Source organism: Gorilla gorilla, chromosome 13 (assembly GCF_029281585.2).
Source record: "Gorilla gorilla gorilla isolate KB3781 chromosome 13, NHGRI_mGorGor1-v2.1_pri, whole genome shotgun sequence".
In the NCBI taxonomy this organism is placed as follows: domain Eukaryota; kingdom Metazoa; phylum Chordata; class Mammalia; order Primates; family Hominidae; genus Gorilla; species Gorilla gorilla.
Window position 1 is genome coordinate 112,702,640 of NC_073237.2, and position 24,304 is coordinate 112,726,943.

The following is a 24,304-nucleotide window of genomic DNA, read 5'->3' on the forward strand; positions in this document are numbered from 1 at the left end:
GGCCCAGACTGACTTGTTTGAATTCTCGACGAATGGTGTCTGTGCCCTAAGTAAATAGTAGGAAATATTTAACCACTGAAACATATCGATTGATATGTATTTGTTAGTTCTTTGGTTGTAGGAGGATCACTGAATGAGGGCAAAATGCTGCCCTATATCTGACTAATTATTTGACCTTGGATTAGTCATTCCCCTTCTCTGGGCCTCAGTTTCCCCATCTTTAAAATGATGATGGTGGATTGTGTGGATTCTCTGAGGTTCTTTTCAGTTCTAAGTCTGTGTTTCTCAACAGTTAGGAAACATGAGAGAGGACAGGAAGGGACAAACCCTTGTTGAGCCCTTAATAGAAAGGAACATTATCTTATTTTATTATTGCACCTCTTGAATAGATAGGACCAGTATCTTATTTTATTATTGCACCTCTTCTGCGAGGTATGGCTCAGAGAAACAGAGTGAGTGAGTCATGACCATTCAGGCAGTAAGAGGCAAAATCCTGCTTTGTCTGTCCCTGAAAGCTGTGCTCTGCCTACCACAGCAAGGCACGAGTAGCAGAGAAGGAATTTTCACGACTGGACCCATGTGATGATTTATTCAGAGGAACTCTGAGTAAGGGGATGGAGCTGCAGCTCTGAGGTCTTTGGCTGCCTTATCCCTGAGCTTGGATCAGGCTATGACAGGCTGAGTCTTGAGGGCTGAGGCTGCAGGGCAGGAGCACCTCCTCCTGAGTGCCCCAGTGGGGAAAGGACAGCAGCTGTTCATGGGGAGCTAAAGAGGCATTTACCAAAACAAGCAGGACTCTGCAAACATGCAAATGCATTAAAACAAACAAACAAGGGAGGAAAGGAAAGAAAAATAAGCAACAACTGTAAAGAACCATGGGATGTTTTCCTTCATTCTCAAAACACCAAAATAAATAGCATCACTTTTTATAACACAAATTTCAACTGGTTGTAGGAGAAACATCCCACTTTACTCTCAGCTGTTTCCCAGGTAGTGAAAAGTACTGTTTCTCCCCTCCCCTTCTCTCCTCCCTCCACAACCTTTCCTCTTTTTCCTGCATCTCTCCCTCTCTCTCCTCTCCCTTTTCTCCCACCTCTCCATCTCCTCTCTCTCTCTCTCTCCCCCTCTCCTTCTCTTACCTCTTTTCTCCTCCTCATTTTCTGTCTCTCCTCCTGAGAGCAGTGTGATGCCTACTGTGCTGCCTTGGGAGGAGTCCTGTAGCAAAACCAGTTTGGGCAATGTGTTCCACTCTAGCTTCAGGGGTCTCCAGTCTCTTTGCAGTACTTGGTATAAATTCAGAGACCCAAGAAAACAGGATCAGGTTTCAAAGGAGAGGTCCAGTTGTGCAATTCTAGCCAAATCTCAGCCCCACACCAAGTTGTGGAAAGGAGAAAAGGTGGGGAGGGGAGGATAGTGATGGGGTGTGGGGTGGTTAATAGGCTTCTTTAATGAGAAAAACTACAGTGGTGATATTGAGGCTCCAGTATCTGTCACACACACACACACGCACATACATCATGTTCACCCACGTTGTGGTTCTTAACAGAAATTGAACAGTTTATTATAAAATTGAATGGACCATGTATTTAGAAAAGTAACTTCCTTCCCTCCTCCCTCCATTTATTCTTCTTTCCTTTCATGCTTCCTTTCTTCCTCTCACCTCTTTTTCACATTCCCTTTCTTCCTTTATCTCAAACTCTTCCCCATTTCTACAAGCTGGTCCATTCAGAGAGAGGCAGTTCTGATTGAGAGCTAAATTTTAGAAGGCCAACTTTGGGGGGCAACAAGTTCTTCACATGGCTGGATTAACTCTTTCAGCCAGGGAGAACTTAGACTGTTGTTTGTTGGTTGGGGGTGGGGGTGCCCAAAGACTGGAGCCAAGTATTTCTAGAGTCTGTGCCCTGATGAGACCCCATGTGTAGAATATCTCATTAGGTAATGACACAGGGATTCATAGGTAGGATTTGGAACACAGAATAAAGCTGCTCTTGGCCAGAGACCACAGATTGCTCAGATCACTGCCATAACCTCATTCAACTTCCCCAACCCACAAAGGAATTAGTGCCTCTCAGCACATTGATTGGGAATCACTAGTCTGGGGAATATAACTACAAATGGAACTGCTGTGCCTAAGCATGTGTGTGTCTTTGACTATGCCAAATACTGCCTGACTCTTCTCCAAAATATTGTCCAATTCACAGCCCCATCAGTGATCTACCAGAGTTCCAGTTGCTCCGTATCCTTGGCAGTGCTTGAGATTACCAAAGACTACTTTTTCCTATTTTTCTCATTTCAAAGGGCTCTGAAATTATAGACCTCTGTTGTTTTGTTCTCATAAAATCATGAGGCCTAAAAGCGGGGAAGGCTCTCAAAGATTTCCTGGTTCTGTGCCCTCATTTGAGGATGGGAAATCTAAGTTCTAAGCAAGACAAGCGACTCGCCTAAAATCACCTAACAAGTTGGGGGCAAAACCAGCACTGGAATCTAGTTCTCAGGAATCCAGTTATCTTTCCTCTCCATCAGAGGTTTCAAGGCTGGTGTTCCATAGACCATATTAGTCCATAAACAATCTCTCTTTGGCCTTTATTAGTTATCTTCTTTAATTAGTTGCCAACATTTAAATATCAGGAGAGTTCATATTAAAAAACAGAATTCTTCTTGGAACTCTTTAAAGAAATGAGAAGCTTTGAAAACATCAAGCCCTCCATCCCACTAGGCAACCTTGGACTAGAGCAAAGCGCTCTGCTCTTTGGCCAGGCACATACCCTCTCCTCGGCACACCCCACTCAGCTCTCTTGAACCCTGCAGGCTACTGAGCTTGCATCACCTAATCTTCAAAACTTGCCTCCATACCACACCACAATACACTGGCTCCTAGAAATCCAGGGTAAAGAACCTTTTAGGATCATTCCCCCAGGTGCCTCATTTCTGGGTAGAAAAATGAGGTCCTAGCATAGTAGCTCTTTCACTGTTTCACTTCCTAAGTGAACTTGCAGAATTGATGCCAAGAACAGTTTTCCCTCCATTTTCTAGTGTGGAGCACTTGTCTTTTTTGTTGTCCCCATCTGAGCAACCCAGAATGATTTATAAACAGCCTTTCTGTTATTATCTCTGCTTCCCTGTGGCATAATTGCAGCTAAGTGGCAGGGCACAGCAGTTACACCATGAGTCAAGGAACAGAACCAGGAGAGGGACCCTTGTCAGCCCTTTAACTTCTGGCTTTATCCGGGTTCCGGCACTCTCCAGCTGGAGAGTTATGTGTTATGTGTGACTGGAGTCCATTCTTATTGACAATGGAGACAGCAGTGGGGGGATTGGCTATTGGATCAGATAAGGTTTTACCTCTATATGGAATTTGAGTCCAAAGGTAAATATATTAAACATATAGATAAGAAGAAAAGAAAAAAGTTATTTAAGTATCTGATCAGCTCTGCACCCCAGGGAGCTCCACTTTTGCCCAGGTTTGAGAATTTGATCTATAGAATTACCTGCATCCTTTCCCGCTCATCCATCCAATCAGCCACCTTTCTCCCTTCAGAGAAGTGTCTTCATTTTTTTCCTTCTTTTGTTATTTTTATTGACTGTCCATCACCGTTATTAAATCCTTCCCTCTTTTTTTGAATGAAGCAGCAGAGCCTTTTGTTTTCCTTGTTTTGTTTTTTGTTTTTGTGTTTCAGAAATGACAGGGCTGTATCACAGGGTTATTTGAGACGGTCAGTTAGGGTAATGTTTATCATTTTTGGACAGTGTGTTCACACAACCTTGTCCAACTAACAGGATAGCAAAGAAAAAAGAGCAGGGACTTAGGGGACAGACTGGCAGATCTCTATTAGAATTCCTTCCAAGCTGAGTGCCTTGGGCAAGCAATTTAAAACTCTTAGTCCTAGTTTCCTGTTCTTGAAAATGGGAATAATATCACTACCTCAAGGAGTTGCTGTGTGGAATGCAAATAAGGTGATGTAGGTGAAACAGAGTGGCCAATGCCTGACACATATTACTTCCCTTATCCCTTTTCTTCCTGTTTTCAAGCCTGCAGGCCAGGTGCAGACAGATGTGCTGAAAAAGCAAGATGCCTCAATCCCTGAAGTGTATTCTGGAAGGCAGTAGTCCTAAGAAATGTCCCATGAAAAAAAAAAATGTTATCAGAGTTTAAAAAACAATGTGTACCTTAGCCCCTTCTGGAAATTTTCAATGGGTTATCCAAATTATTGAGAAGTCCTGCAACTAAGAAAACTAACTGGTTTCATTAACTCAATGCTACCCCTACTGATCTGACCATGAAATCTTTTGGTCAGGTGATTCAATGGTCAAGGACCATTTTTTCTTTTATAGCAAAAAGAGACAGAGTAGCGAGACTCATCTTCTCAAGGAGCTTCATAGTTCCAAAAGCATTTCTCTCGCTCTTTCTCTCTCTCTTGCCCTCTCTTTTTTTATTTTTTATTTTTTGTTTTATTTATTTATTTATTTATTTTGATACACAGTCTCACTCTGTTTCCCAGGCTGGAGTACAGTGGTGTAATCTTGTCTCACTGCAACCTCTGCCCTCCAGATTCAAGTGATTCTTGTGCCTCAGCCTCCCGAGTAGCTGGGATTATAGGTGTGCACCACCGCTCCCAGCTAATTTTTTTATTTTTACTAGAGACAGGGATGCACCATGGTGGCCAGGCTGGTCTTGAACTCCTGACCTCAAGTGATCCATCTGCCTCAGCTCCCAAAGTGCTGAGATTACAGGTGTGAGCCACCACACCCCACCTCAAAGCATTTCTCATATATTGGCCTTGCTAGTCTACAAACACGCCAAGCTCCATCCTGTGCTGGAATTTTATACCTGCTCTTCCCTCTGCCTGATTATGCCTCTGCCCCAAACCTGTGTATGGCTTATCCCTTCATTTAACCCAGGTAGTAGTTTAGATGTCCCTTCCTCATGGATCCTTCTATACAAAGTGCCTTGCCCCTTTCCACCAACTGTCACTCTCTATAATTTCACCTTGGTTTAACACCCTAACTGCGTGCATCATTATCTGAAATGATCTCATGTATTACTTTTCTTTGGCACACACCCTCTCTCCTGAAATACACAGGGTAACAGGCATCTTGTTTATCCCCTCCGCCCACTATATTCCCAATGCCTAGAACAATGTCTGGTGCTCAGTAAAGCCCCCAGTGAAGGTCTGTTGAATAGACAAAGCAGTGGATGATGTTTCACCCTGTTGACAATCCTAAGAAACAAATTATTTTATTACTTCCACTTTACAGATAAAGAAACGGAACCTCAGGATGTTATATAAGTTTCCAAAGTCAAACAACTGATAAATGGCAGAGTGGGGGCTGGAGCCCAGATTTCCCTGATTGGTAAACCTTGTGCTCCTTCTACCCCAGAAAACGAAGCATTTCAGATCTTCATTTTCCTGTGAAGAAGAACTTAATGTGCACAAAATAATTGGGGAGGGCACTATTTATACTTTAATGGCTCTGCAACTTAAAGAAGAAAGTCATCTTTCCCTCTGGGTCTTCATAAGAGCCCAGGTACCTTCTGAGCGTGCAGAGTAAGAATGCCCAAACCGTTAGGCACAGGTCAGAACAGCTTGGGAGCTAGTAGCTTACAGAGTAAATATATTTAAATTGGAACCATGTGGTTCCTTCCCCTGGTGCTTACACAATGTGAACAGATGCATTGTTTAGTGTCAAAGCCCTTGTGTTGACTCCACAGTTACAGTCTCTTTGAGGTCTCCACATGGTACAATGCTGAGGCTGTCAGGAGTAAGAAAAAGGGCAGAGAAATGGAGTTGTCTCAACAAGTGTTCCTTAATGCCAGTTGCCCTGCATTTCAGAAGGAGAGTATTGGAGAACTGCAGAGCTCCCATCAGTGAGGGTCTGAGACCTAAATTAAATGCTTGTCCTTTCTGGGTCTTTAAAAAAGTAAATTGGTTTGTGATATGCTTTGGAAGCTTTTAGCTCCCCCCGCCTCCAGACTTTATTTCTCACTATACTTTTGAGCAGAGGGTAGAGAATAGGAATAGATCCCAGTAAAACCCTCAGTTGGGTATCGTGAAACTGAGAGAAAACAAAAAACAAAAAACAAAAACAAAAACAAAAACAACGACAAAAAAACGTGCAAAACTTTTCTGACACTGGTTTGGCCAAAATGTCTCCCTGTCTCCTAGATAAAAATAGGAACATAAAAGCCTTGAGGTTCTAGATGTAAACCATCGGTGCATACGATAGGCCAGGTGTTGGGGGTAGACACAGTCAGAGAGGCAAAAGTCAGAGAAAACTGCCCCCCTAGAAGCTTTTACTGTTAGGCAGAATCAACCTCTTTAAAGTGTTTAAGAGCTATTGCAAGGCACCATCACCATTGGTTTCCTGCCATTTAGGAAACATCTGCAAGGAATTTTTATTGGCACTGCAAAGTACACCAAGATGAAATAGGCATTTTCTCTGCCCTCAAGGACGTTCTAGTCCAGAAACATGGGACGAGGTTAACAACAAGGCCTTTGGAGTCACCCCTCTGGATGGGCACTTAAACAAGTAACCTAATCTTGCCAGTCCCCAATTTACCCAACTGTAAAATGAGTAACACTTAGCTCATAGGGTTGTTGTAAGGATGGAGTGAGCTCATGTATATAAGCAATCAGCAAATAGTAACTAATGTTATTGAGTGCTTGCCTAACTATAATACAAGGGGAATGATCATCCAAGAATAAGGATTTCATGCCGTTTCTGTTTGCATCCTTAAAGATTAGCCTGCAATCTGTTATGTTCCACTGGCACTGAGGAACTGAGTTTTTAATACATCAAACATGAGGCAACAGCATTAGAGAAAGAAGGGTAGAATACCCATGAGGGTGCTTGCCGAGGGACACAAGAGAAAGCTTCCTATGGAAATATGCATGATGCTTAGACCTAAAGAACGGGTGGAATTCAGACTGGCAGAAAGGTAGAATTCAGAGTTGCAGCAAGATGCAAGGCATAGTCTCTGTACAACTCCACTAATGATGTGTAAGTTATCTTACAGTTTATAAAAGACTTCTAACTCCATCACCTCAGTTGAGTCTCGTGGCTATATGAGGTTGGCCAAATTTAAGAGTATACCGAAGCTCAGAGATGTGATGTACTTTGCCAACTAGGTAATAGAGCATAGGTGTATTTACAACATCAGCTACCACTTATTTTTATTTATTTATTTATTTTTATTTATTTATTTATATAGAGACGGAGTTTCTCTCTTGTTGCCCAGGCTGGAGTGCAATGGCGCAATCTCAGCTCACTGCAACCTCCACCTCCCAGGTTCAAGCTATTCTCCTGCCTCAACCTCCTGAGTAGCTGGGATTACAGGCACCTGCCACCACACCCAGCCAATTTTTTGTATTTTCTTTTTTAGCAGAGGTGGGGTTTTACCATGTTGGTCAGCCTGGTCTCAAACTCCTGACCTCGTGATCTGCCCATCTCAGCCTCCGAAAGTGCTGGGATTACAGGCATGAGCCATCACGCCCAGCCCAGCTACCATTTACTGAGTGCTTAGTATATGCCAGGAGTTCTGCTGTGCATTTTTTTCTAAACTGATTTAATTCTCAAAATGATCCATGTAGGTGGGTACTCATAAAATACAAAAAGGCTTTTGCTCAACCTGGTGCCTGGTAGAAAAATGCAATAAATATTCACTGTAATCATCATGATCCCGTTCTCACAAATGGAAAAACTGAGGCTATTCAAGGTTTAAATCTTGATAACGTACAAAGCTTTCAAGTGGCAAGATTTGAACTCTGGTTTGTCTGTTGCCATACCTTGTGCTCTTAATGAGAAACTTTAATCGCTGCCTCTAGAGTCATCTTCACCCTAGCCAGCACCCCTTTCTGTCCTCAGTCTCAAGCCCCCTGAAATCTTGGAGAAAGAGGCTCTTAGCCTTTATCTTCCAACTGAGCGTAGCTGTCCTGTGAGGAGAGTCCTTCTTCCCCTCTTGTTTCTTTCCTCCCCAGCTGCGTGCACTTCGCATGTGAGAAAACTGACTGTCCAGAGCTGGCTGTGGAGAATGCTTCTCTCAATTGCTCCAGCAGCGACCGCTACCACGGTGCCCAGTGTACTGTGAGCTGCCGGACAGGCTACGTGCTCCAGATACGGCGGGATGATGAGCTGATCAAGAGCCAGGTATGTGCAGGTGCTGAGCTCAGAGCCTCTCTGCAGCCCAGGGAAGGCTTACTGGGTGTTAACCATGTTCTCTGCTAAATACCCAGCAGCACTTAAAATAGTGCTGCCACATAGTAGGTGCTCAATAAATATTTATTGATTAAATGAATGCATGAATGAATCAATTAACCAAGCAAGCAGTCTGGAATCTCTAAGAAAAAGGGTTCCTGTGCAGAGTAGTGTTCCACACAATACTTACCAATGTTTTTGTGTAGGTTGCAAATCTCCAAGACCATGGGGCTGAGTATTTTGGAATGAATATCTTACAGTGAGAACATAATTGAATGGGCTGCTTTAGGACGAGGTGAGCCCTCTGTCAATGAGATGCTCATTCATTCACTAATTCATTGCAAAGCATCTGTTCACTGGAAATTGGATGCTATAGTAAGTACTAAAGAAAAAGAAGCCATTAAGACAAATCGAGTCCTTCCTCTGAAGGAGCTTAGTGCCTAGTGGTGGAGGAAGAGTCAGACAACTCATTAATGATGACCCCACTGTGTGATAAATGCTGTCAAGGGACGTGTAGGGTGTTGTGGAGGCACAGGGAGATTCAAGGGAGGTGCCTTGGAAAAGTGACATGGAAACAGCTAACTAGACAGATCAGCAAAGGGGTGTGTGTTGGGGAGAAGGAAGAAATATATGCAGTAGGCACAGGCATGGATAGTATGTGGAAGCACATTGATGAGAAAAAAAAAAAAAACATGCCGCAGATTTTTTTGTTTGTTTTCTTTTTCTGTACTCACCCAAGCAATGAGGCTGGAAGGGCCAGCTGAATCCACTGGTGCAGGGCCTGTCGATTTAGTCAGGAAGTGTGGGGTTGATCTTCAGGACAACAGGGAGCTGTTGCAGGAAATGACATGGTCAGATCCTGGTTGACAAAGTCTCTTCTAGATACTCCATGTGGGTGTAGCTTGGAGTCTAGCAGTAAGACTGGTAGCAGGGAGACCCCCTCCCTCAGACAGTCATCAAAGGAGTCATGGAAGATAGGAAGTGTCCTGCGTGAGATTAGTGGTAGTGAATGATTTGGAGTGATGTGACAGAATGTTGCTTCAGCAAGATGGTGCTGTAATGTCCCAGGTGGGGCTTGGGGGAGTGGGATAGGTTGTCCTGGGATTTGAGGATTTCTGTCACTAAATGTAGCATTTTCCAGGGCTGGCCAGTGGACTTTGCCTTCAAACTGCAAGCACACAGGGCACATTCCTTATTGCTGGGAATGCCTATTTGTACAGAACTTCTGGACTTGCTCTTCTTAGACACCTACTTCCGTGTGTCAGACTTGGCAGGCCTGAACTCCTGTAGAAACAATTAGACTGTTTTGGCAGTGAGGGACCTCACTCAAGCACACATCCCTTTGATGTGTGCTTAAGAGGGAAAATGTCCTTTGCTTTTAAAATCCCAGATCAACGTTTGGCATCTCCAGTCCCTAGGATTTAGCGGCTTCCTCCTTGAATGAAAGCCTCCAGGCTGCAATGATTGTCCATCCCTTGACTCCGTAGCATGGTCTTGCCCTCCACCCAGCTCCACCATCTTGTAGCTTGGTTCAAATCTCCATTTACTCTTTCATTTTTCCTAGGATTTTTTTGTCTTTGTACCTTTCTCTCTTGACTATTGAGCCGCCAAATCTCAGAGTAGGGAGTGGATCTTTGAGCAGTTCATGAGTTCAAGCCATCCATTTTGCCAAAGGGAGAACTCAAGTAAGGAAAGGGACTTGCCTGTGGTCTCATAACATGGAGGAAAAACATGGAGGTCTCCTATAGCCATGGAGAGTGCCTACTGTGTGCCAAACACTACAACAGGTTCTTAGTAACTCCTCTAGAGCTAATAAAAGACATACAAATCAACACTTGATGTCCTACCATTGAACTGTATTTCACAGTCTGTTTTGTGAAAGAAGTCATCATGCCCTGTGAGGTCTCAAAACCTCAAGATTCTCATCAATAAAATGGAAATCGTGATCTGGGAGGCACTATAGACAGCAGTTAAGAGCATAGCCTTTGGACTCAAGTCCAACTTATCCTTTTTCCAGCTGGGTAACTTAAGGCTGATCATGTAATGTCTCTGAGTCTCAGTCTCTGTGTCTTTAATTGAGATCTGAAATATCTAATTCATGCAGTTATTGGGATCATTAAAAGTGAGCTAACATTAAACACTAAGCATTGGTCTCCTAGTGCCTGGGCGAGACTCTGAGCCGTCACCTTGGGAAGAAGGGTATTTCTCCACATCTAGAGCTCAGTCTGCCACTCCTCACTATGCACGCCTCTGCCTTTCAGACGGGACCCAGCGTCACAGTGACCTGTACAGAGGGCAAGTGGAATAAGCAGGTGGCCTGTGAGCCAGTCGACTGCAGCATCCCAGACCACCATCAAGTCTACGCTGCCTCCTTCTCCTGCCCTGAGGGCACCACCTTTGGCAGTCAATGTTCCTTCCAGTGCCGTCACCCTGCACAATTGAAAGGTATCAAGAACGCCTTCCCCAGCTCAGCCTTCCTTTGTCTGTGGGAAACCTAGAAGCTGCGTCCAGGCCCTCTTTCTGGCTCTCAAACACCAAGGGTGGGATGGGTTTTATCTATGCTCCTGACTTCTTCCTACTAATTGTATTTATGTAAACTGCCCTGCTGTGCTGATAAGAAAGAAAAAAGAGTGTATGGATAATTGTGACAGTGAAGCCCTTTCCAAGACCTTGGAAATCTTGCAAAAAAGAAAAGAAAGAGAGGATAAAAGTGAAGAAGGGAGGGAAGAAGGAAGAGAGAAAAAGAAAAAAGAGTTACATTTGGGACTGATGAAACTAATTCACTCTCTATGATTAGGGCCAGTAAGCCTTATGAGGTAAGCGTTACTATTATTCCCATTTCACAGATGAGGAAACCAAGCCTCAGAGGGTTTAAAGAACTTGCCCAAGGCTGCACCATCAGTGGTGGGGACCATATTGAAACCCAGGTCTGTCATTCTCCAATGCTGGCTGCCACTCATTAAGAGGGGCCAGCTGGGCAGAGAAGAACAGATATGGACAGGAAGCATCTGGCATCCTCCTGAGCTAGGCACCAGGGCTATTGAGGGGAATAAGACACTGGCATACCAGAGAAGAGGTCACATTTTAGAAAAAAGTGAGTAGCTGGCCTGGGTGTCCTAGAATGCTGGGACTAGATGTGGAATGTGTTAATAACTCCAGACTAGGAAATCATACTTCTCTCAATCAATCAGAGGCTTTTGGGAAAGGGAGGTGTATAAATTAACATTGATTATTACAGCCCTCATTATGGCTAATAATAATACTTAATCAAAATGATGCAGATCCTTCCACTGCCAACTGTTGTTGGGGAAGTGTGACCTGGCTGGGGAGACAAGGCCTTAGGGGGACCATCATTTTGACAGTTGGTGATCCCAACTTTGCTTTTCCTTTGACCATACAGGGAAATATCTCTCTATTTCCATATTGATTAGCTAGGACCAATTGCCACTTCATGCAACTTAGTTGTCAGCGTCATCTAGTGTTCAGAGTCCTGTGCTGAGGCTTCTGCTTGGATCTACTGGCAGCAAGGACTGGGCAAAGGTCCTGCTGCCTTTCTCTTGAACTTGATATTGCCACCTAATTTGCCCTCCCACCCTCATCTCAAGCCAGGGGGTAAAGAGGTGATCAATTTCAACTTTCCTTCTTTTACTTGCTTCCCTTTTCTCCTTTCTACCTTTTGTTTTTCCTTTGATCATAACATAGTTTAAGCAAAAAGAACAATAGTTTTTTTTAAAAAAAAACTTTTATTTTAAGTTCAGGAGTACATGTGCAGGTTTGTTATATAGGTAAATTTGTGTCATGGAGGTTCATTGTACAGATTATTTTATCACCCAGGTATGAAACCTGCCTTAATACCCTTTAGCCATTTTTCCTGATCTCCTACCTCCTCCCATCCTCTTCCCTGTGATAGGCCCCAGTGTTAGTTGTTCTCCTCTATGTGTCCATGTGTTCTCATTATTTAGCTCTCATTTATAAGTGAGAAGATGCAGTATTTGTTTTTTTGTTCCTGCATTAGTTTGCTAAGGATGATGGCCTCCAGTTCCATCCATGTTCCTGCAAAGGATATGATCTCATTCTTTTTTATGGCCACATAGTATTTCATGGTGTATATGTACCACATTTTCTTTATTCAGTCTATCATTGATAGGCATTTAGGTTGATTCCATGTCTTTGCTATTGGAAATAGTAAAAGCACTAATTTTAAACAGTCAATAAATAATAATGATAATAATGACCAGCTTGAAATCCTTTCTGCCCTCAGTTTTTGCCCCACCTGGCCCTCTCCTCTATTTGTACCTCTTGTCCTTCTTAATCTGTCTTCTTCCTCTGTACTTCCGTTAAAGTCTACCCCTTACCAAGTCTACCCCCCGCTCCTTGCAATCCCCCCGTACCAGCCCTTGGCTAATGCAGCCAGTTGATTGAGTGATTGTCCTTATTCCAGTCCAGCTAGTGCATTTTTGTTTCCTCCAAACAACATAGTGGCCAATATTCTTTCACATTCTAACATGCTAGAGATGGACAAGAACTCAGAGACAGCTTTGGTTTAGGGAAAAACAAGTTAGGTGATTTGTTCAAGGTAACAGATAAATTCATACTTTATGCATTCAACAAATGGATACCGAGGACCTACTATGTGCTCAGCAGTAGGCTAGGCTCTGGGAGTAAATAATATACAAGATACAGCCCTTGCCTTAGGATCTAGAAAGTGCCAACACTATGAGGCAAGTGCTTAGAATACCAGATTGAAGGTCTAGTATTTCTCTCCTTGAGTTCTGTTCTATGTTAATTTTAATCTTTACAGCACTCCCAAAGAGACTTGATCTCCTAGGTAATCTTTTAAATGAAGTAATAAAAATAAGTACCTCTCCTTTGACACTGCTACAAGTTGACAATTATTTTAATGCTCATTAGAGATTGGAATTTCCTTAGCCACATTTGTAGACAGGCTGGGCAGGATGTATTTTTCTGCATTAAAAGATGAACAAGTGAACTTACAGGGTCCCAAAACTTGATGGACCCAAAACTTGATGGAACCTAATCTCTAATGTCAACACCTCTATGAAGAGATGTTACCCTCTACCAGGAACTTCAGGCTCAGACATGCCTTCACTTTGTGTCTTGAGTCATGTTCCCCCAGGAAATATGGTGGGGGAATGAGGACAGGAGACATGGAACCAACAAAAGTCAACAGGCTCTCTTCTAAAGCCAGTTGCCACTGTGGGCAACTAGAGCTCAGTCCCTCTGGGAAACTCTGGGGGACGGTGGAGAACATGCCTCCGAGTTATTGCAACTCTGGAAACTGGCACATGAATCCAACAACTCCACCATTAGTTTAGTGGTGCTTCCAGGGGCATTAACTCCTTGGTACTTTAAACTCGCCCTGCATATGGACAGAGTAAGCATCAATGACCAGTATAATAAGCATCCATGAGCAGTATAATAGCCCTCAGGCAGAGAGTTGGCAGTGCAGTAAGCATCTTTCACAGTATACAGGCCAGTGCTAAGAAGACAAACGAAGGGCACATCATGTATCATACCCTACTTTCTTCAAAGCCACATTGTAGATGCAGGGTAGTGGCTACAGCTGGTGCACAGAAATACTGCCCAGTTGAAAACTCTCTTGGAGTTTGTTGCAGGGGTGGGGGGACATATCCATGGTCCTGAATCACCAGTGCCTGCTTTAGCTGTGGTGCACTGCTAACTTCTATTCACCCTCTTCCAGAAAGCACATTTCTGGTTTGCATTTTCTCTCTTGATTAACATTTTGGAAACTTTATGTTCTCTTGTCACAGAAAACCACGACTTTCACTTCATAATTTACAATATACATAGCTAATACAATGTACTTTTTAAGAGTCCCAACACCTTTTCCACAGATATGTTATCTCTCTTAGGCAATTTGGAGAGGGTGTGCTTCCTATACTTTTTATACAGCTCCTCTTCCCACTAACCTTGTGCGTTAGCTGGGCACCCCAAAGCAATGACTGCCCCGATTACAAGGGCAATGCAAAAAGAAGTTTGTAGACACTGACTGGTATTCTGGACGCTTCTATGCTTCTATGGAAACCAAATGAATCACCTTTCCGCACACTTTACTCTTTTTACTTGATGTTAAAATATGTATAGTTGTCAGTCTCACAGTTTATCAATGTGGAATCCCCTATGGGGTTTACAGACACCAATCTGCCTTGTGCTAACCAGATGAATCATACTGACAAAGAAGAAAAATGAAAAAAATGAGAAGGAATAAGATAAGTGGAGGAGCGTACATAAAATTGCAAAGTACTTTCTCCCCTTTCTTCCTTTTCCCGCTTTTTCTTATAGTACTTGGCACCTTCTGGCACACTAAATAATATACTTTTTCGGATAACTTATTGTACTCCTCCCTGTCCCACTAGATTATAAGCGTCAAGAGAGCAGAGCTATTTCTATTTTGTTTTGTTTTATTTTGTTCAGTGCTTTGCCTTGAACATATAAAAGTATCTGGTGCAGAATAAGCACTAAATAGATATCTGTTGAATGAATGAGGACTTCTGTGAAGATTCTTTCAGAGCTACTAATGAAGATGAAAAGAAGAAGGAAAGTGGGAGGAAGCAGGGAAGTGAAGAAAGGAAAGGAGGGAAGAAGGAAAGAAGAAGCAAACGAAGACATTGACAACACTTTTATAGGCACTTTTCATAAATGTTGTTTTATTTCATCTTCTCAGCGCCCTGAAAGGCAGAAGCAATTGTTTGCTTTCCACAGATAGAAAAATTGAGATTTGATGCCTCCAGAATGAATAATAAGGGCCCTGCTGATTATACATAGTAGCCAACTTCCCATTAAAAACAACCATCTCTGTAGTTAGACAGAATTTGTTTTGAACCTCAGTTTTGTCTTTTGCCAACTATGATAACTTGGTCAAGTCACCTCTTTCTGAGTCTTCATTTCCAAATAAAGACTGTCATACTAAATGCACTGTTTATAGTGAGAATAAATGAGATTGCATATCAGAAGCACTCGGTACATAGTAACTGCCCAGTAGATGTCAGTTTTCTCCCTACCACTCCACCTCTCCAACCTGCAAGTCCCCGAGCCCCCGACATGTTTCCAGCCCTGGTTGTCAACACCATTCAGTAATAACCAGGAAGAGGAGAGTTTGGTGAAGAAACACAAGTTTCAGGTCCTCCTCTAGTTGTCTTGGGAAGGTTTTAGGCAGGCTGTGCCTCGATGATATATGAGCTGGCAGTGAAAAGCCTAACTCCCGTGTTTTACTTTTATTTGCAACGTTCCCCATCAGACCAGCTTCCCAATGGCAGTCAGCACTCTGTCAGAGCTGGCATGGGCTACGGGGGAAGTGCTGCTCTTTCAGCTGCTTTGGCAAAGCTTCACTGAGCGCCAGGACCTGAACAGAAAATCAAATCTCCTAACACAATGCTGTCACTTCCAGGCATTGGTGGTGGGAGCTGGGGGAGGTGGTAGGCAGGACAGATACAGGGGTGCTGGGCCCAGGGGGAGAGTGGCAGCTTGAGGTCATACACTCACTGATATCAGAGTTTGCTGTAGTTTCTGGTGGGAGTTTTTGCTGCCAAGTATTAGAAGGCAAGTGCCTCCATCTCTGTGCTCAGATGCCCATTTGTAAAGTAAGAAAAATGGATTCAAGGATTGTGAATGTGTCTTTTCTATGCAGCAGAAGAGGCTCAGGATCAGAAGTCAGAAGCCTTGGATTTTAATTCACTGTAGACATGGGGGTAATTCACTCCCCGCATTTAGATCTCCTCTTCTTTGTGGCAGCTCTCTTGATCTCCCTAGGTCCTCAGTTGGAAGTAGAAGGGGTTGGAATTCCACATAAGGGATCTCCTGGTTCTTCAAGTCAGCTAAAATCCAAGTAGCTATACATTAGCTTGGCTATCAGAGACTCCTCCCTCCTCTAACCCTGCTTGCCTATGTCTTCCAGGCAACAACAGCCTCCTGACCTGCATGGAGGATGGGCTGTGGTCCTTCCCAGAGGCCCTGTGTGAGCTCCTGTGCCTCGCTCCACCCCCTGTGCCCAATGCAGACCTCCAGACCGCCCGGTGCCGAGAGAATAAGCACAAGGTGGGCTCCTTCTGCAAATACAAATGCAAGCCTGGATACCATGTGCCTGGATCCTCTCGGAAGTCAAAGAAGTAAGTGGGGTTGGAAATGCAAACTTATGGTCTCTGGGAGGACAAGAGTTAGGTTCAAATGCCTGACTGGATGGAAGCACTCATTTCTTCACTGGAGGTAATGACTGCTATTCATCCCATTCTGTTCTGTGAGAAGCTAGAAGGATTTGTTAGTAATATTACCTTTGGGTCAAACAGAACAAACTTTAAGTTTCAGCTTGGCTGCCTAATGGCAATGTGATCTCAGACAAATGACTTTACTTCTCTGCACTTCCTTTTTTTTTTTAAGCCATAAGAGGGGTATGTTACCACATAAGGTTGTTATGAAGAACAAATGAAGATGTGCATGTAAAGTGCTCACAAAATGCTTTGCACGTAGTAGTTGTTCATTAAATGGTGGGTAATCATAACATCATGGTTCCAACACACATCAGAACACTCTGCAAAAAAGGGGAGAGAACCTGGGGCTGAAGGGCATGAGTTTTGTCTCAATCTACATGTAGCTGGAAGCATGACATTTCTGCCTGCTCTTGCTAAAGGAGTTCTGTGGATGAATTATCCTTAATTCCTACACGGGTCCTACCACCACCCAATAGGTCAGGTGGGGAATCAAAACTAGGAAATAGGAAATGGGGGCCCAGCTGGTGGTGTTCATGCAGGGCATGGATCTAGCCATTTGGTCCTTGAGATGTCTCCTGTTTGATCCTTTCCTTGAAGACGGGCCTTCAAGACTCAGTGTACCCAGGATGGCAGCTGGCAGGAGGGAGCTTGTGTTCCTGTGACCTGTGACCCACCTCCACCAAAATTCCACGGGCTCTACCAGTGCACTAATGGCTTCCAGTTCAACAGTGAGTGTAGGATCAAGTGTGAAGACAGTGATGCCTCCCAGGTAAGCCTCCTGGAACTTGAGATTGATACCATGGTCCCTTTCCTTTCTGCTTACCAAAAACTAGCCTGTACTTCAGGAACCACTTTCTGCACTTTCGTAATCTCTGATCCTCATTTTCCTACCTGCAATACTGTTTTTGATTTGCTCAGAGATTCTTAGCTTTGAATTTTTTTTTAAGCATTGGAACTTTTATGAAGGAAATCATACATGGAATCCCAATGTATGAAGTTGATAAAAGTTCCTCAAACAGGAAATGACCAGGGCTCTTTTCCCAGTTTGCTACCTCCATTACCACCCATGTTGGTCCTTGAAGTATTTAAAATCACAAGACTGCAACTATATTTAGACATCAATTGGCTCCTGAAGCATAAGGAAAAAGGGGACCATATTTAGATGAGAAGTACAGTTTTGAGAACACCATGGAAGAAAGGAAGAGCAGAAGGAGCAAGGTTTGAATTTTATCTCAATCCACATGTAACTGAGAACAAGTCCAACACTCCTGCCTGCCTCTGCCGAAGGAATTTTCTTCAAATCCTACACATGCCCAAAAGGATGGTACGGGAATCAAGAATAGGAAAAAGGAACAAAAGGCTGAAAAAACCTTAAGTCCACAAGGAGCTCCATCTCCATCAAAGCAACCATGCAGAGTTGATAACCCAAGTCCTGTGTTTCACAGGTGTGCAAGGATCATCAGCCAGGTGGGGATAGATTTCAGTGCAGGCGTCATCTTCAATCAGTCTTTATTGGTCTTTATTGTTAGCCTCCAGATACCAGGCACTGCCAAATCACCATTCTGAATCCCTCTCACTCCCTCCATATCCAAGCAATTACTGAGTCATACCCATTCTCCCACCACAGCGTCTCCTGAAGCTGTTCTCTTTTGTCCCCAATGCCACTACCCTCACTCAGGCCAACATCAACTCTTTGATGAGCCACCATGCAGCTTCTTGATCATTTTCCTGTTTTAATTCCTGTGCCTCTTTCCAGTATATTCTTCACATTTCAGCCAGAGTGATTTCAGCAATTATGTCAATCTCTCTGAACCAGGAGCCCCCGTCCCTTAGGATAAAGTCCCAACTCCTTAGGGTGACATTTAAGACCCTTCCCCCATGCCAATAAGATGGATTTTCCCCCCACACCTCTGCATTCTCTGCCTTAAAAAGAGTTATCCTTGTACCTTTTTCAGCTGTCTGACACCTCATCTTCCTTCGCAGTTTAGCCCAGGTACCCTTTCCTGCAGGAGCCCTTCCTCAATGTCCCTTCCACTGCCGGGCTCCGTGCCCCTCCTCAGGTTCCCCCTTCACAATATTGGCCACACTGCATTGTCACTGCCTGCTTTCATTCCACATCCCCACACTAGGCTGTGAAACGGTCCTTCACTGCATCTGCACCCTTCCCTGTGCCTTCAGCACTTAGGACAGTGCCAGGCACCTAGTAGGTACTCAGGAAATGTCACAGGAATTAAGGGCAGGAGGAAGGACTGCAATGAACATCAAAGGCAGGTTCCTCCTTTTACAGATGAGAAAACCAAGACTCAAAGAGGTTACTCAACCCCCCATGGTGACACAGCTGGCATCGGCTGAGTCACAGTCAGAATCCAGGTTCCCCTGTCTCCAGCTGTAAATGGGCTGAGTCCAGTAGGCACCACCTGAGAATCCTGCTCTCATACACTCTCGGCGTCTGTTTGCATTCATGGGAGTCATTCCCATCCTTGACTGCCAGGGAGGCAGAAGCCAGTACCGGAACAAACAAAGGCTAGAGATTACCACGGCCTCTTGCAGGCTGATCAGCTTCCCCCTCACTCCCTTACATAAAACTGTTGCTAACAGTTACCCAAACTGCTGAGCCAAATAATATTCTGGCTGCGGTCATGTTATCAAACTGAAACTCAGCCTGCCTGGGGCCTTCCAAGTAACTTTCATGGCCAGTTTGTATTTAAAGGAGAGGAAAATGTAAATGTATCAGACAACTCAAGCAGCTCTGTTTGGCAACTAACGGAGAGGCTAGTCGCAAAGGAGCAGGGTATTGCTTGTCTGCTCAAAGAATGAGGGTGTGCGTGCCAAATGGACTCCTAATACAATTGACGTTTCTACTTTGTACTGAAAATGAATTTCCTCTACCCTCTGATCAGGGCCTGAGAGCCAAATCTAGTATTCACCTCAGATTCCCTCTTGCTGCCTATAAACATAGCAGAAATGCATGGCCCAGAGCATCTTGAATCAGCTTGTATGGAGCAGGGATTCTTTGCTTTCCAAACAAGTTTCAGATCCTGGCGGGAAAGGATAGGGGCTGTTGTAGGGGAGAATCACACACTCTCTTCCACTGCCACTAAAAGCAAATAAAAACCTGACTTTATTCATTCCTTGGGAGCCAGTATGACACTGGATCTGTGGTTTGAGTTCAAATCCCAGCTTTATTACCTAGTCACTAGAGGCCAAGTTACTTAACTCTTTAAGCTTCACTTTTCTTGTGTATAAAATGAGGACAAAGAATACTACATACCTAATAGTTTGTTTGTGAAGGTTAAATGAGGTAATGAAAATAGAGCATGTCTATGGGTACCCACTGGCCTTGTGCAGTGCACAACCTGTGCAATCACATGTGGTAGCCCTGGGGAATACACAAATGAACTAGCCTGCTTTAAGGTCACTCCAGTGGCGAGAATCCCTTATGCTCTATGTGAGCTCCTGGAGGGTCTAGAAACACAACAGATTGCAACCTAGCCCTCTGCTGGCTAGCTCTAAAAACTGAGAAGTTTTCTGTTTTCTGCATATGGCTAGCCAGTTTTCCCAGCACCATTTATTAAATAGGGAATCTTTTCCCCATTTCTTGTTTTTGTCAGGTTTGTCAAAGATCAGATGGTTGTACGTGTGGTGTTATATCTGAGGCCTCTGTTCTGTTCCATTGGTCTATATATCTGTTTTGGTACCAGTACCATGCTGTTTTGGTTTCTGTAGCCTTGTAGTGTAGTTTTAAGTCAGGTAGTGGAATGCCTCTAGCTGTGTTCTTTTTGCTTAGGATTGTCTTGGCTATATGGGCTCTTTTTGGCTTAAAACCTAGATGACAGTTTGATAGGTGCAGCAAACCACCATGGCACCTGTATACCCATGTAACAAACCTGCACATTCTGCACATGTATCCCAGAACTTAAAGTAAAACAAAGAAAAAAAAAAACTGAGAAGGAGGCACCCATCCTGCATGAGGCCAGGATGTGGAGTAGAGAGACCAGCATGAGCTTTAGTCAAACCTGGTCCCTTGCTCAAATAAACCTGTAGAATAAATAGTCCTCTAGTTCCTGTAGACCAGCACTTTCCAGTAGAACTTTCTTCCATGATAAAAATGTTCAGATCTGTGCCAGGCAAATGATGACCACTAGCTGCATGTAGCTATGGAGCACTTGAAACATGGTTGCAGCAAATGAGCAACAAAATGTTAACTTTTATTTAATTTAAAGTAATTCAAAGTTGAAGGCAAATAGCCATACTTATACAGTGGCTACCATATCAGATAGTCCAGCTCTAGCACTTACGGTATTCTCATCTCTTTAAACCATGACAGAGAACCTTAATAATAACAGCTTTCTTTGTCTTTGTTTTTGAGTGTCAAATGTGTGCCAAGTTGCTGCTGCAGACTTGCTCTCTTTTGACAGCTCACAACATACAGTTGGAAAAGAAACAAAAATCCCCATTTTACAGATGCAGAAAGAAGGCCCGGGGAGGGTAAGTTCTTGCCCATGGTGACAAGAGAGCAGGTGATGTTCTTTCTGATCTCTAGCTCTGCTCTTTCCACTGCTCCCAAACATCTTCAGGCCAGACCAGTAGTGAAGGGCAGAGATTTTATCCCCAGGGGGTGAGGAGCTACTCATCTCAGGATCTAATCCAGCTCAGATGGCCCTGAGCTAGTTGATGAGATAACATAGGCCTGTGGGGGCTTTATAGGTGAGTCAGGGAGTGGCCAGTCTTGGGATGGGGACGGGGTCTTTGGAAGATGCATCAGCAGGGGAGGACAAAAGCTAGAGGTGCTTTGTGGGCAAAGTGATGCACCTAATGATGGATTTCAGCAACTCAGCAGGAGCAAGAGAGAAAGGGAGCGGTGGAATCTACAACACACCCAGCTCATTGCACAGATCACAGAAGGTGGCTGTGAAAGCTTTTCTGCCACAAGGGGTGTAGAGCTGCACTCTCCATTTGTGAGCCCTGCCATGGACAAGGTACAGCTCACATATGTGCAGTGCCTCAGCTAGGTTTTCATTTCCGGGTTGTTAAATGTTTGGCCAAGCACCCAGGATGTCCTAGAGGAATTCAGAAGAGTCACAGACCCATGTGATGTTAGAGCTAGGCAGGACCTCAGAGACCCCCACTGTAGCTTGCTTGTTTTACTGATGCGAGCCCTAAAGCCCAGAAAGGGAAAGAGACTTATCCTGAGTCATACAAGCAGAGCCAGTTCTTAAACTACGTCACTTTGCAATTCACACTTTCCACTCATCCTCCCTTGTGGGGCAACATGTCACCCCTGTACCAACCTTGGAAGACACAAAATGCATGTGAGGGCATTGACTGGGAACAGAGACAAATGATTCAAAGCAGTTGAAATAATGAGCACTTACTACATGCCAGCCACTGAGATGAGCACGTTAGATTGATTGCTTCATTTAAGCCCCATGGCATCTGGCATTACTGCCCCATTTTACAGATGGGGAAGCTGGTGTAAACTGGTTTGCCCTGTTTTATACAACCAGACATGGTGGAACTGACAGTCTTGTTTTTAAGTCAGCGTGCCTCCAAAGCTTAGCCATCTAGCTCCTGCACTCGCTGCCTGGTTTTGTCTTGCTCGGATGCCACTACATTTCTTTCTGCTATTATTTTGTTTATTTTCATGTCTTCTAAGGAGAAGAAGTCTACTGCTTCTCCCTCTTCCTTCCTCTTCTCTTCTTTTCCTTCATCCCACTGGGGTACAACAGCTTACAGTCAAGAGACATGGTTCTGACACTGGCAACCTTTGTGACTTGGGCACATTGCCTCCCCTTTCTGGCTGCTGTCAGTTCCAAAATGTACTGTTGGTTGGGTTGATTCTAAACTTCTCTTAGAGACAGTACAGCAAAGTGAGTAAGAACCTCATCTGACGATTACAGAGCTCAGTATGTGTTAGGCTTTAAATGCTTTATATAATTGGACTCACATGATCCTCATGATCACTCTCTCAGGTAGTAGACTCCATGCCCATTTAGCAGTCAGGGAACTTGAGGCATAGAGAAGTTAAAGAGCGTCCCCAAATCTACCCAGCTGGGAAGTTGCCAAGCTTGCATTTGAATTCAGGCAGTTTGACTTACACCCAGGCTCTTAACCATGACACTAGCATCATTTGAAAACTCACTTTTTCACTTTCTAACAGAGTCAGTTTCCAAGTCTGCAAAAATAATATAATTTCTACTCTACTGTATTGTTCAAGTGATTTTTAAAGCACTGGGCATGTTATAGGTGTTTGATAATATTATTATATGCCTTCAGCTCTCTGTGGACCTGTGTAGCTAAAGCAGCAGGGGAGTTAGAGCTCAATATGCGCTTGTGAAAACAGATGCACAGGCACAGAGAGGCAAACTGTTTTGCTGAGAGATTTTCAGCCCTCTTATAAGAGATTTCACCTTAGCATGAAGAATTGTACATCTGGAGTCAAACATACCCAGTCAGTTCCCTGACAACATCTCGAAAAAGTACCCTCTGGTCTTCCCAGGTTGGAGCTTCAATGATGCCAGATCTTCTCTGGTCAAACCAGACTCAGTCAGCAATAATTGACTATGAATTTCTGCACCAGGTGGTAGGCAATTTCTGAATGCACTAGCATCTAGTCTTAAAGAAGGATTTAAAAATCCAAAGAGGCTCCAGAAAGTCTGCATGCAGAGGGCACAGCAAGGGCAAAGATGTGGAGGTGGGAAAGCAAGAAAAGTTTGCAGGAGAAACAAAGTGATTCACTTGTCTAGAAGGAAGGATACGTACATAGCAAGAGATGGAGCTAGAAATGTCATCTGGATTCCATTGTAGAAGCCCTGAAGTGCCAACCTACCAGTATGCCTTGTTCTGAAGGCTAAGGTGTCTTAGCAAAAGGATGCTATATATTTTTAAAAGCAAATTTTGCAACACAAAGTGCCAGATGAACTGGGCAGGAGAGAGATAAACCAATGATAACAAAACCAGTGCTTTATGCTCCCACCTTTCATTCATGGTGGGGCCTCCCCAGTGTGAAACTCCATGAGCAGACTCCGGCTACTTCTAATACATTCTCTGTTACAAACCAAGCTCTCCAGCCAGTCCTGGCCCAAGTAGTGCTGAGGTCTGCAGCCCTTCAGGGGCTGGAAGCCAAATGCATCACAGGCCCAGGCCAAGGCTCCAGGAAATTGGGGTCAATTTCCTACTCCCCAGAGGGCCCAGGAGAATCATGGGGCCTAGAGCCTGGGGCTCTGAGAAGGAGAGTCTGGGCTCTTTGAAGCCACATGAAGCTGCGTAAGTTTGCCATGAGCCCCTACAGAACCTCTGGGAGTGAACTCTGCAAGCCGCCTTACAGCTGCATGCTCAGGATGGGCCACCCTTCTCCCAAGGCCAGAGAGGTTTCCATTGCAATTGTACCCTCCTTTTGCCGGCACAGGAGAGGCCTGGAAAGGGGCCCCTTTCTCTTCTGAATCTTGTCTCTCTGCAGCTGTTTTCTCACATAGGGGAGCCTCAGCCTACATCAGTTCTTTTAAGGAGTTTATTCATTTTCTCAAACATTCATTCATAATTTATTCCCTCATTCATTCTTTTCTTCATTTACTCACTTGTGCATTTATTTCCTCATCTGTGTGTTCATTTATTTTCTTATTTCTTAAAGAAATACATTCTATCACTCTCCACCAATTCACCCCATCTTTTCGTAAACAAACAATTCTTGAATGAGAAAAAATATCTATTAAGTGATGAATGAATGCACTGAGTGGCCTGGACCTGTTAGGCATTGTGGAAAACCCTGAGGATACAAGGTTGAATAGGGCACCAGCCTGGGCCTTGAGGAGCTCATTGTCTGGTTGCAAAACAGATGATAAACAAATAGGTAATGCCCTGTCAGA

The 24,304-nt window shown here is 44.0% G+C and overlaps 1 protein-coding gene across 1 annotated transcript in view; it reads left to right on the forward strand.

The window, feature by feature from the left end:
* Positions 1 to 24,304, forward strand: part of PAPPA (pappalysin 1) — a 243,348-nt gene that overhangs the window by 182,525 nt on the left and 36,519 nt on the right. Inside the window, exons 14-17 of the mRNA XM_031014724.3 lie at positions 7,977 to 8,145; positions 10,455 to 10,638; positions 16,130 to 16,340; positions 17,037 to 17,208. Coding sequence (XP_030870584.1) covers positions 7,977 to 8,145; positions 10,455 to 10,638; positions 16,130 to 16,340; positions 17,037 to 17,208 — 736 coding nt within the window. The remainder of the gene's footprint in view (positions 1 to 7,976; positions 8,146 to 10,454; positions 10,639 to 16,129; positions 16,341 to 17,036; positions 17,209 to 24,304) is intronic.